Source organism: Uloborus diversus, chromosome 4, assembly GCF_026930045.1.
Source record: "Uloborus diversus isolate 005 chromosome 4, Udiv.v.3.1, whole genome shotgun sequence".
Classification (NCBI taxonomy): domain Eukaryota; kingdom Metazoa; phylum Arthropoda; class Arachnida; order Araneae; family Uloboridae; genus Uloborus; species Uloborus diversus.
Genome location: NC_072734.1, coordinates 150,996,229 through 151,010,559, shown reverse-complemented (window position 1 = coordinate 151,010,559; position 14,331 = coordinate 150,996,229). Strand labels below are relative to the sequence as shown.

At 32.9% G+C, this 14,331-nt stretch overlaps 1 protein-coding gene across 1 annotated transcript in view; it reads left to right on the top strand.

Annotated features, from left to right (window-relative positions):
- Nucleotides 1–5,390, top strand: part of LOC129220437 (glycine N-methyltransferase-like) — a gene marked incomplete in the record, with an annotated part of 16,591 nt that extends 11,201 nt beyond the window's left edge. Inside the window, 1 exon segment of the mRNA XM_054854858.1 lies at nucleotides 4,897–5,390. Within this exon segment, the coding sequence (XP_054710833.1) occupies nucleotides 4,897–5,065 (169 nt within the window).
- Between the last annotated feature and the right edge of the window lie 8,941 nt (nucleotides 5,391–14,331).

Genomic DNA, 14,331 nt, shown 5'->3' with positions numbered 1-14,331 from the left:
TTAATCGTGGATGATGAACTTGCAGACGAAAAAACTTTAATTTTTATTGTTCACCTTGATCAGAACATGGAATCAAGGTTTGTAGATTTGATCAACTTACAAATTCCTGACTGGATTTTAAACCCATTTAATTTTGAAGATTAAATGAACTGGAAAACTCTTTGCAGACAGAGTTTATGGATTTGAAATTTGATTGTGAATCAAAAATTACTCTCAAGCAATACGGTTACAAACTTGCATGGGTGAAGATTTTGGGTACTTACCCACAACTTTGGAAAAAAAGTTGAACAACTCCTCATGTCATTCCCCTCAACATATTTAGTTGAAAAAGGATTTAGCTCTGTAGTGCAGCTTCTCACGAAGCAAAGAAATAGATTGGACATCTGCCTCAAAGGGGACCTCAGATTAAATCTCACTAATATAAAGCCAGACATCAAAGCTTTAACGGAGTTCCATCAAGCACAAGGCAACCATTAAAAAGGTAAAAAAGAACAAATCTTAACAGTTAAAATTTTCAATTTTTTCCGGATTTCAATTAAAAACAAGTATGCTATTGAAAAATGTAGTATTCTTATTTTTGCTAAGTATATAAATGACGTTGGTTAATTAAAGCGCTTCAAATTACGTTTTTTCTTTTTTTTGGGGGGGGGGAGTTAAGAATAAAAAAATCATTTTTAAAGCTTTATTTGCTTTATCATGCACTTTTTGAAGCTCTAAACTAAAATTAGACGTTCAGTAACATTAATCTTCACTAAAATCAGAGCCATCTAATTTGTGTTTTTAAGGGAAGAACGTGGGGGGCGATAGGTGTGATTTAACTTCCGAAAGGGGCGATGGGCCAAAAAAGGTTGGGAACCACTGGCCTAGACTGTTCAGCCGATTTTCATGAAATTTGGCACAGAATTAGTTCGTTGCATAGGGGTGAGTGATTTTTCGAAAATTCAATTTTGTTCTTTTTCTATTCCGATTTTAAGAACATTTTACCCAGCAAATTATCATACCGTGGACGAGTAAATTACCAAATTATCATAACGTGAAACCGTAACATGGGCGAGCAAATGAACACAGCAAATTGCCGAGAAATCCGTCATCCATTGTTTGTAAATATACAGGCGCACTAAATGATCTTTTCCTTTTTCTACTACGGGCAAAGCCGTGCGGATATCACTAGTAAATAACAAAGCTATTTTGTAGAAGATTCATAAAGTATCAAAATTGTGAAAGCATTTAACAAATTATATTGAAATTTAAAATAAATACAATATTGAGAAGGATCAGAATCTTTCAACAGAAGTTAACATCAATTTTGAACAACAAAAGAAACAAAGCCAGAGAAATCGAACTATAAATTTAAAACATCAATAGGTATTTGATAAGGAATAAGTGTGAACGGCACCTAAATAGTACATAATAGTGCCCAAATGTACTCATTTAATAATTTCCATTTCAGAGTAAACACATTAAAGATATCCAAACTTCCATCTTGTACACTGGTCAGAGTCCCACGATGGTGATGTTGGATTATACGATGGACATATCGGACATTGTTGGACACTTCGATCGAACGGACAGTGAATTTACGAAGAAGGGAAGATATCATGGGTCACCGGTTGAGTAAGTATTTATGAACTTTAATTGATTATTACATGAAAAACCTCGACTTTGGCTAATGAACTCAACGTTAGCTACGAGTGGGATACATTTAGATTTACCCTAGTTTATGGAGTTCAATTAATAATATGAATTTAATTCTATGAGTAAGTGTTGATATTACCGTTAAAGTATGAAATCCGTTATTTTATAGAGTACCTAGTTATTTCATGGAATAACGATCTGCTGCCCATTAAAGTGTAAAATAATCTATATCATATATCTTGTACGACAGCTCAAAGTTGAGGTACTGGTCAGGGATTTAAAAAATGTTTTAGTAAAACCCAGTGTGTCAACAAAAAATGTTTTTGTTTTAGAAATAATGTTCTTCGTAATTCCAAGTGTCGTTTTAGTAATCCTTGTTGTAACAAATGATTTTATGGTACGTTTCTATAAATACCATTTATACGATGCAAAAATTAGATAAATTGCTTCTTTTTCATTTTAATTGTCTATCATTAGTTTATTTATAGAATACCTAGTTGTTTCATTTTGGATAAATTGTTTATTTTACACTTTAACTGTCTCTCATTTGTTAATTTATAGAATGCCTAGTTATTTCATAGAATAAATAGTTAAAGTGTCAAATTAATAACATATTACGCACTTTAACGGACACGATCAGTTATTTCATGGAATAACTAGGTATTCTATAAAATAACTGCATTATATACTTTTACGGTAACATTGACACAGGGGTTCCCAAAGTGAGCAACGCGGCACCCTGGGGTACAACAAGTAGAAGTGAGAGGAACCGAGAATCTTTTGGCATCAAATCTTTGTTCTTAAGGAAACAAACGTGTAATGGTTACTCATCAAAGCCTCACCCTGTGACAAATATTTCACTTAAATAGAAAACAAAACAGATGAGTGGCACAGTTTATGTTAAGAGTAGAGATGGTAACGGTCGAAAAAAACTGGAAATTTTGGGGGGAAAAAAGTTTTATTACGAACGGTTTATTAACACTGGGGAACAATTCAAAATTTTAAAATGTCTGGAACATAATTATATGTTCAGAAAATTATTGTAATTACATTCCAATGCTTTTTTTGTTTAAATATTTTTTTATGTTCAGTATCAAGCACGAAACACTAATTTTTATGATGAAAGCTGTAAGATAATTTACTTTCCCTGTACATCAAAGTTTTACTTGCTGCTTTGATCATTAATCGTGTAAATGTGCACAAAGAACGGAGTTAGTGTAAAAATAATATCAATTAATGGAAATATTCAAACAAAACTTATAATATATTGTTAGGAGCCCGGCACACTTCAAGAATTTTTTTAAGTTATGGCACAGTTCTTGCGAAAACAGAGGAAATCAATTTACAAATATGTACAATAAAGTCGTTAATAATTGCTAAAATATCCGTAGCAATTAGGCAAATATCAATGTCACAACATGTTTTATGATTTATTAAAATGTTGCGACATGTTTTATTATAATTAACTCATTCTTATACATTTTCTTTTTTAAAAGAAAATGTATAAGAATGAGTTAATTATAATAAAACATATCGCAACATTTTAATAAATCATAAAACATGTTGTGACAATCAATAAACACCGTAAACTCAACGGTAGTCACGTATTTACATCTAAATACCCAAAAACCCCAAGTCAAAATCACATCTTACTCAAAGTTAATAATTGATTGATGGTTTGACTATTTTAGGTAATTTTGGAAGTTTTTATCAAAGAAAGCAATTGGTTAATTTTTTAAAAGTATAAGTTTCACCTTTCTGTCAAAAAGAAAAAACAGCATAACACGAATTGCATTTATCTTTTAATATTTAACGTTTTTTATGTTTTCTGAGATAATAGCAATTTGCGAATACATATTTATTCGTAAAATTCAACTTCTCCATTTTTTCCGAATTAAAAAAAAAGTTTTTTTTTTTTTTTCGTCGCCACAAAATTTGCGGAAATTAAGAACCTTGAAAGGTTTTATATTAAGCAGCAAATAATGAGTGAAAGAAAGCTCTTTTACTACCGATTTTATTTACAAAATCATACAATTATGTAAACATGGATTAACTACCTCTCTCTATTATTATAATAATACTAGTAGACTAATAATAATTATTGGGATGCTGTGAGAATATTCTTATTCTTTAAAGGAAGTCAAGACTCGGGAAAGCTTTGAAACTTATGTGTTAACAAATTTCGAACATGAAGTTCACCTTTTTTTTCAAACTGTGATATTGATTCGAATAACAAACGTGGTGGAATATTATTTTATAAAATATATAGTCAAAGGATTGGAGACGTTGCAGAAGGATTCTCTGATTCTTTTTAGCTAGGCTTCTAATAGCATTTATTTTGTATTGATGTGTAACCGAAATCATGTCGTATCACCGGGGGGGGGGGGGGGGAACACCCAGTGTTCATTTGAATATTTTGCGTCCTAATTCAAATTTATGTTTTCTGCAATCATGAATTTCGAGAGGACACTATTCGTTGGGTTTCTTTCTTGTTTCTGTAAATGGAATATAGTTAAAATGACCAAAAATTTGCATCCTTTATATTATGACTGGTGATTTTCTGGAATAGGTAATACAAGGCATAGTCATAAAAAAAATACCGGTTAGGATGCAATAATAAAGAAAAAGATTTTATGGTCGATATCCACCAGTACACTTATCATAAAGATTATTTACAGCGTATAACGTTAGGTATTTTTATTTCTTTCATTTATGATGGGAATTAGTAATTTGGATATTATGTATTGAGATAAAGTTTTTCTGCTTAAGTTCATCCTTTTGTGTTTAGCCCTGAAAAAAAAATTAAATAAAATCAAATTGCATACGGTTTGTAACTGTGACAATGAAAATTTCGCGCTTTCAATAAATATTAAAACTAACAGTGTAGTTTGTAGTTCTCAAAAAAAAAAAATAAATAAATAAATAAATAAATAAATAAATAAATATTTAAAAAATGCTACAAGTTTAGCATCTTTGTAGTTATTGTATCTTTTAGCTTAAAATTTACACTATTTTTCAATAAAAATGCAAGTAAAAAGTAGAGTTTCTCATTATTGACGCAGGGGAGCAAAAATTTTATTTTCTACTGTAGTGAAAAAACGACCCTTAAACTTTGTCTTGAAAATCACATTATTTTTTAAGACTAGGTCTAAATAACGGGGTGGCCGAATGAAAATGAGCATTAAAAAAAAAAAAAACCTTACGAATGGCTTGCTGGTTGCTATAAATAGTTAAATCATTCATTATTTTTTCTCTTTACAGCCATTTCCGCCTGTCCTATTACCCTCATCGCTTAGAAACATTTACTAGTATCTTAAAAGAAGTTTTTGGGGAGAATAGCAAACACTATGTTTACGGCGACTTCAAGAAGCTGGATGAAGTAAAGGATCCTGCTTTCTATATTCATTTCATCCAGAAAGCCAAAGAGTAACGGAAGAACAAATCTGCATGAAACTTTTTTTTTCTTAAATTTTAAATTCACTCTCAAGACTGATAATATAAATGCGAGCCCTTTGTTTTGTTTTTCGTTGCATATTTTTCTGTGGTAATGTTTTGCCAGTTTTCGTAGAAAATTATGTATTTTGAATCTTTTTATATTTTGTGTGTGTTTATTTTGTAAACGTAAAAATGTGTGGATATATTTATGCAAATATGTCCATATCTGTATTTGTATAATCTGCAAAGATAGTTATTGTGTGTTATATTAACACGAAACGTATATTGGGGTTATTTTAATAAAGCTATGTGCGATATTTTACATTTGTAGTTTCTTTATTTTCACAATACATTCAAATGTAAAAAAAAAAGTTCTATGGTTCTTGGTGGAAGCAGATGGAGGAAATGTCCGGTAAAACAATCACCAAAATACGTATGCTTTTATGCAAATATGGAAAATATTTTTCATTTAATTCCTTGAACTATGGAAAGGGATGAAATGTAACCAGTTGAGGCAAAGCTAACCTGGCAGAATTGTGAAGGCTACGCAGATCCTAACCACAATATTACGATGCGACGCTGCTAGGTATAAGGTTTGCCCCAATTGTAGAGTAGCAAATAATAATATTCTAGTTTTAAAAACTAAATGAACACACTCTTGTAGCAAAATGAACTTAAAAAGTTGAAAAATATAACCTTTGAGTGTAAAGTATGTTCAGGAGCAAGAGGATGCCCCACAGCTAACTGTTTTTTTAATTAGCTTAAAATAGGAATTAAATACTTGATCAAGCAATTAACTTTAATGTAAAAAAAAGCGTGTGGGGGCTTGCCATGTAGATTTTTGCAAGGATTCTGCATCGTTGCACAACCTTAACGATAAGGCTGACGATGAGAAATCTTTGACATCTGAATCTGATATCAAATATAAATTGTAACGACGTGTCTTAAAATTTTGGTGTTTTGCTTTAAAGCCTTAACAATGCATGACGTTGTACTGGTCTTACATTATTAAGAAATAATTCTTAACAAATCACTTTCGTCAAAGTTTTGAAGCTATGAGCAGCTAGAGTTTTTCACTGCGATAAAAACTGCTTCATAATATAAAATGGCGAAGACAAATTGTTTGAATTCATATGAATAGGAAACTTGAATCAAGCAGTTTTGGGTGAGTGAAAAAAACTGTGTTTTTTTTTTTGGAGGGGGGGGGGAGCACTTTCAGAAACTGATTTTGGACTGGGTAAAATGTTGTGACTCCAGACATATTAAAATTCAGAAGTCTGCTTGAAATAAACTTGCTTCATGCCATAATACCTAAACAATATTTTAAAAGTTCTTCAATACTTTCTGAGTTGAAGACTCAGACTAAACTTTTATTCTTAATCTTGAAAGAGAAAGGCTTGGACATTACCTCATAAAGCTATTTGCCTTCCTTCAGTTGATACCAGTTTTCATTTAGAATGTACAAAAGAATATTTTTTTAAATATGATGACTTTTAAAAACATTTTCTCGCATTAGCGCGTATGGGGAGAATACAACCTCCCCCTCGAAATTATGGGTGAAAAGAAAATAGTTCTTCTCTAAAAAAAACAAATTGTTACCCCCTCAGACATCAGTTCCAGAATCACCCTCAATTCCCCATTCTTATCTCAAACACTGAAGAAAGTTATTGCAGTCCCTTTAAAATCGATATAACTTAAATCAGGTCAATAATCAGGGCCTGATTATCGCACAGTTCGACTAGGCCTGGATCTGGAGCCCCATCTTCTTAAGGGGCCCCAAAGTACTAGCATTACAACTATACGAAAAATACGTGCGTTTTTAAAACAGTACTAATAAAATAATGACTTGTCAATTGGAAAATAACTTCCTTAAGGGAGAGTTTTTATTGATTTTGCCAGTAGCAAATTTACCATGTCACAATTATGAGGACCCTCAAAGGGGATTCATAATGCACATGATACAAATGACCCAAAAATTCATTCCGACCGGCCATAAACCTGTAAATCAACCACTGTATTCCTCTGAAGTCTTCAATGGGATTCGAAATTATTGTGGGCTTAGAACCTTCCTTTGAGTTAAGTCGGGATCTGTCTATAATAACAATAGATTTAATCATTTATTAATAATCCAATAGCCTTTAGTAAACATTTAGATGGGGACGAGAGAACAACGACCGTTCCCAATTGAATGTTATTACAGAAAATTTGATAGTTTTATTGCAGCGAAACGATTATTTAGAGATCATGTTAGAATTCATCGTAGCAATGCAGTTCTTTTTATAACATGGAAACAGAATTTTGAAGAAACAGGTTTCGCGAGATCTAATTTTTTTTTATTTTTTTATTTCGCGAAAACAATCCAAGAGGGGTTTGATATGAGTAAAATTCATATAGTGCATGCGCTAATAATAAGTGATGCAACTAAGCATGTCACATTCTTGAATATATGCAGAGAAATGGCGGTCACTACACTACGTTGTATTTAAAACATGTCGTGTTCAATACCTGTTACCCTGTTAGGCAAATGTTTATCAATGTACTAATTACATCCGTGGTGTCCAACCTACGCCCAGCGGGCCACATCGGTCTAGCGAAGTTGCCGGGTGACCCGTTGTGCTGTTTAAATGTTACTAATTGAAAAGCCCGATTAGTGACAATATCGCAAATTTTGAGCCAAATATTCAGAAAGTAGTTCCTAAAAAACATGCATTTAATAAAATAAGCATCACTTATTGGTTGGAAATTTTATATTTCCTTTCCCATATTTTCTCATGTAGAATAGGATAAAATATTTTGACATTTTTGCTGGTTCTGACCAGCGATAATCCTCATTTAAATAATGATCGAGTAACCCGCCAATGATCGAGTAACCCGCGAGTTTCAACAATGAAACTCGCGCCACGGCATGATAATTTGAAAATATGTTTTGGTAATGTTTAATATGCAGGGAAAGGCTTTATTGTGATAAGGCTGAACTGGATCCGGTAACTTTTTTACTGGTAAGTGTCATTTCAGGGTAATGAGGAAACGAAAAAATGGTCAACAATGAACGCTATCTACTGGAGTTTAGGGCTCATCCACTGGAGTTAAGGTTACAATCTCAACTATCAAAATATAACCAAACAAGCAATGGCTTCATTCAAATGTAGAAGCAATTTTCACCCGTCATACCATGACGGGCGGTCTTCTACAATATTCAATAAGAGGTCTGGTACTCGGACAGAAAAAGGTTGGACACATTACACTATCAAACATATCAAACAATTTAGATTACGGAGATATTTAGTTTTTAAAATCGCCCGTTTTTTAGGAGGACGCTGCAGTAAATTTGCAGAATAAATTTTTACAGTTGAAGAAATTTAATGTTTTGGTTGGCATCTAAAATTTGAAATTGCAGTAATGATAGCGCTTCTTAGAGTGATTTGAAAAACATTCGATTCGATTCCGAGTCACAACTGACTACAACTGTATTTATGTCGAGGACTGCATACTAAGTGCCTTGCCTCCATTAATTTTTTATACCGATAGATGGCAGCACCATCACCGGATCGAACAGTTAATGAGAATTTAGAACTAGACAAGGAGCTAATAGCTACCTGCTGCTAGCACCCCCAGAGGTATCGTTTCACTTGGAGGACATTGAGACCACGAGCATATTTAACGTCGTCCAGTCCCCTTTAATGACGACGGTGGGTCTTCGACCATCGAGGTTCGAACTCAGAACCCTCCGGCCCTGAATCTGACACTCTACCGATCGGGCTACCACGGCCCATTTGAAAAACATTTTAAATACATACATGGGACCTCCGTGGCTTTGTGGCAGAAGCTTCGTCTTCCAAGCCCGATGTCGTGGGTTCGATTCCTGCCGGTGCTCAGGGTGTTATTTCCTTCTCTTGTGTTATAAATCATTCCTGTGTGTGTCCGGAGGCAAGGCACTTTGTACGCAGTCCTCTATTTATAAGTGAAGCTATTTTGCTTCTGCATAAATAAATAAACTTGATAAATACATATATCCCTTAAGCTGCAAACCGATGTAGGAAAGAAAATTTCACTAAAATCAACCAGAGACATGTTAACTATATTTAACATAGAGCTCCGTTGATATCTTGACGAGTAACGCCAAACTGACACTGGATTTGTGATCTTATTTTTAGCTCAGAATCCCCACCCCCCGGTCAATAATTTTCTGATATATATCCTCAATCCGTTGCCAATTTATGACGTTACTGCAGTTTGCACTCCGTTTTTCTCGAACTTTTACCTTCAGCTCATGAAAAGAAGTTCTTATTTGTTTCTAATGGGGTTGCGTAGTGAATACTAGCCATTTGCTGCACTGGTGCATGCTCCAGAGCGAACCGACAACCATTCGTTCATTTGGCAACACTATTCGTGGATGCCATTACCACCGAAATTTTGAATTCCTGTTTGCGCACCAGATGGAGGCACCAGAGCTCTTACGAAGTGAAAATACACGAGGAATTTTATTTTTCAGAGTATTCAAAGCCTAACAAGTACTCTAAGGATGCACGCCGCATAATCATACGACATTGACGCTGTCGGTTTTCTACATCTTGAAATCCATCGATTGAACCCAGGTTCGAACCTGCGACTTTTTGTGTAAGAAGTCAACGCCTGTCTACTGCACCATTCGTCGACTCATCATAAGAAGTTGATATTGTTGTTGCAAAGGAAGCTGTATATTGACTCCTCATCATTTGCAGACAGAATGCATTGCTGGAGGAGGGGGGGGGGCGGAGAGAGCTGTCAACAATTTTTTCATACGGCAGCACCGTTGTTGGATTCTGTTACTGCTTGAACACGGAATTTCGTAATGTGTGGCTTGCAAAAAATCGTGATTTGATAGGGGGAAAGCGAGAATCCCATTTACGGATTTAGCGTCAAAAAAAAAAAAAAAAAAACATACTTGTTTAATTTATACTTTAGAATACGTGACACAATATTATTCTTCAGTTAAAATGTGATAGATTATATTATTCTTACTCCAAACATTACCTAATTTATATAATCCAACACCAGTCTGATATAATTTCTACAGAAAAAATAAGTTTCAAATTGAGAATATTTCAGAAAGAAAAAGAAAAAAGAACCCAAAAAGATTATGGAAAATCTTTTTTGGAAAAAAAAAATTTCTAAATTTTTAATATTATTGATAATCTGGAACATAACATGTTTAAAGAAAAGGAATATATTCAAAGCCGAAGTAATGCAGAAGAGGCCTCAAGAAATAAAGAAAGAAAGAAGGAATACATGATATGCAAATTTCGCGTTTCATATATTTTACTGTTAAATTTCAATTAATGCAAAACCTAAGTAACGGGTCACATTATTTTCACACAATATTTTTCAAAAATAATATTTAACATTTTACATTTGTGAAATGTACTTTTCAATGCGGTCCTGCATTGAGAACACATGACTTAAAAAAGCGACCTCTATAATTTTTGAACTTTTACTATATTTCATTAGCGGTTCACGCAGTAGGGCCTATTTTATTCAACTTTTTCTTTCACAAACTCTATAGAACATTATGTATTAACATCTACGTAACATAGCGTTTTAGATGTCAAGATGACTCCATTTTACATATATGAAGTTTGTATTTTACTTGCGGTAAGTACCAGAATCTTATCTAAATGTACATATAATACAGTTTTAAACTTGAAATTTTGTTGTAAATTTAACATCAAATTTCATTTCTCTTCCATGACTTTTTTCATACAACAAAAGCTGGTTAAAAAGTTTGTACAAATTTATGGTAATATTTACAAAAAATGCTAATACTATATTTCTCTTGAAATGGGCTTAATTGTTTTAAGTGCATTTACAGAGATAAGAAATAACTTCGTTATGTGAGCTTGATCTTCTTTTCAAAATCATTTACAGCTATTACAAATGATATAGTTATCAAAATGCAAGATCTCAAATGCACCAACTTCTATAGCAATTGATCTGCTTAGTTCCTCACAACTTGAGGTGAGAAAAATAATCTTTTAAAGGGCTCTGAAAAAAGTGACAGTTAATTTTATGAAGATCAATTCTATATCAGTACCGCATTTTCAGAATCTGGTAGTAGAATTGTCCTATTTTTTATGCTCCAATACGCATGCAGTCATTATGTGTCACAAAAAAGTGTGACGTCACACATAACTTTCAGACACTAAAAAAAGAACATTCTATAAACTTGATTATACCATATATTAGTGTAAACTAGGTTTTCTTTAAAACGTTCTATAACAAGAATCTTAATTATGAAAACAAATGCTCTTAATTATATTGTTAATCCCCTCAGACCTGACGTCCTGTATACCGGGCATAAACTTTAAACAGCTGCGAATCATTTAATAATAACTGATTAAATTACTTCATTTTTTTTTCGTTTTGGGATTGACAACACACATAGGGATTGGGAGTAAGATATAGGCTCATTCTTCCAAAATGGATCTTCGTCGAAAGGGAGTTTGTATATTTCTTAAAATATCAGAAAAAAAAATCTTTAATTAACAATTTTAAACGCTTATGTTTTGCTATTGCTTGGAGAACATTTTACAAAAAAGTTTTTTTATCTGAAACATTAATTTCAAAAATAAGTCCGGAATATTGTACGCCTCATTACTCTCAATTTTTTGCCTAGAAACTTGAAATTTTGGCTATAAGATACTCTTTACCATAGTACACTGTGTACCAAATATAAACATTTTTGATTAATTATTTCATAATTCCGACCGAAGAGCTTAAAGATATGAAAAAATAATAATGTTACAACATCATATATTGCTTTAATTAAATATTGAGTATAATTTTTCAGTATTTCAAAATTAAAGATATAAAATGTTTGAAAAGTCACTTTAAAATTTTAAGTGAAGAGAGGGAGTACTAAAATCGTTTGTTGATGAGTCTTAAAAATCATAGCCGGAACCTGGTTTTACGTAATGTTACTTTTAAGTAATTTATTCTCAACTACTACAATGTACGCAAACATTTTCCGTTAAATTTGCCGATTGATTTTCGTCGTCTAAATGAAAAGTGTATAGTAAAATTTTGATTTTTTTTTTTTTTAATTCTTTGAAATGGTGAAAATTTTGATATAAGACTTGATTAGATCGCTTATAAGGCACCACGCCCAAGTTATGAAAACTTTGTGCCAGTTCTGTGACGAAGAGCATGCAAGCCTGATTTCATGTATTAATACATTTTAATGCATTATTACATTTTTTCACATTTTTGAGATGTCTCTGTTTTGTCGTGCTGAGCACGAAAATGATCTGTTGCTGGGATGAAAAGGTGAAATTGCTCATAAAAGTTTAACGCCTGATTTACTTGATTCAAATACCACTTTTCAGAAAATGTTTTTCAGAAAAGTAAGTTCAGAAAAGTAACTGTAAATTTGGAAGGAAAAAAAGATTTACTTTTGTTTGAAAATTTTTCTTCGAAAGAAGATATAAATGTTTCTAATTAAGATTTATAAGTTGTGTATTAATGTTTAAATAAAATCTTCAGATTCCGAAAAACTGTTGAAAACATTAATTTGAAGAGTTTTTTTTTTTTTCAAAACTAAGGGGAAAAAAAACTTGTAGTTACCTACTTATAGTTTTCATCATATGATGAAAACTTATGTAATTTAGGTAAAATATATTACAAAGAACCTGGCGAAAATAACTCTATTTTTCAACCAAAAAAAATAAAAACGTGGATTCGACTTTTATGCTTTAGTAGGACAGTTCTGTCGCCCGTAAACGATATTCCAAAACTTCCAACAGGCATAAATGCCGCCTATTAGCTCTCTCGTAGAAGTCACTTTATTAACATTTTTGTGCAATAGTGTCTTCATTAATAATTTAAGAAAAAATCTAGTCTCTACGGCCAAAAATAATAAGTTAGAAGTTTTATCAAACGTGTACTCGTTAACTGCATGAAAGGAGAAAATATTTCCCAATTTTACCTCGGTCTAATAAATAAACTCGTTTGGAAAACTTCAAAGAGATTGCCGCGAATCGAAAAAGTTTGGAAACCGACGAGATACTCTCGTACATTCTTTTACGCAACTACAAACAAGGTCTGATTAACCTGTGAAGTTAGGGTCAAAGCAGCTTTCGACCCCCCTCCCCCCCTTCCTTTTTTGGAAATGTCTCAATTCTACGTACCTTTAAACCAAATTCACTATTGCAAAAAATAAATGTGTAAGCCCCTTACACATTTGTCTTTAACAACAACAAAAAAAAAACATATTTCGGGGGTGTCGCCCCCTCCCCCCAACTACAGCACATAAAATATTATAAAAGCACAGTTGAACTCGCGTTTAACGAGCACAAAGGGACCGCGACATTTGTTCGTTACAACAGACTGCTCGTAAAAAAAATTAAAAAAAAAAAACAGTTCGTGAAAAGAATCTTTAAAATTCATCATAGTTGTCTTTTTTCTTTTTAATCACTGTGTTCCAAAGAAATTGGTTACTTTTCTTTGAATTGAGCTTCTTGAACTTCTTCGAACTGTCTGAATGTCTCTTTATGTCATTTGTTTTTCAGAAATACAGTAGACCCTCGTTTTACGCGGGTTTATTTTACGCGGTTTCGATTATACGCCGTTTAGGATTTGACACCTTTATTTTATTTTACGCGGATGAGTTTCGGTTTTACGCGGATATGGCAAAGCAAACATAACATTTTCCCTTCTTTCAAAATCCCAACTCCTAAAAATTGCAGATTACGCGTAATCAACTGCATTTTGGCGTGATGATAACCGAACTTGGGCCACTGGAGACATCTTGTGCAATTGGTTCGAGAGCTTTTTCTAGAAGCAAAGCTATTAAACTCGCATAGTTCAGAACTCACTGGAAGAAGAGCTCTTAGGAGTGACAATGGAGGCCAAAACCAACGAGGATACAGACTTCGGTGACACACAGCCAAAAACGTTCACATTGAAACTTTTGAGCCATTCCTAGACAATAGAAATGTTTCTTATTTGTTAGTGAAGGAAGATTCTATCATGGAAATAACGCAAGTGATTATGAATGCGTTAATGCTTTGCAAAGAATTAGATAAAAATTCTTAATGACTAAACTGATCTGGGAGCAAATAGAAATTTTATGAATCGCAAAAATATTGCTCGCTTTAAGTGGCATTTTTCTCGTTAAAAGCGAGTTATGCAGTCAAACTTAACATTGTACCAACCAAGTATTTCTGATTTCTTCGCTAAATCCGGGCTCTCGTTAAATCAGGGCCCGTTATAAGAGTTCGACTTCAT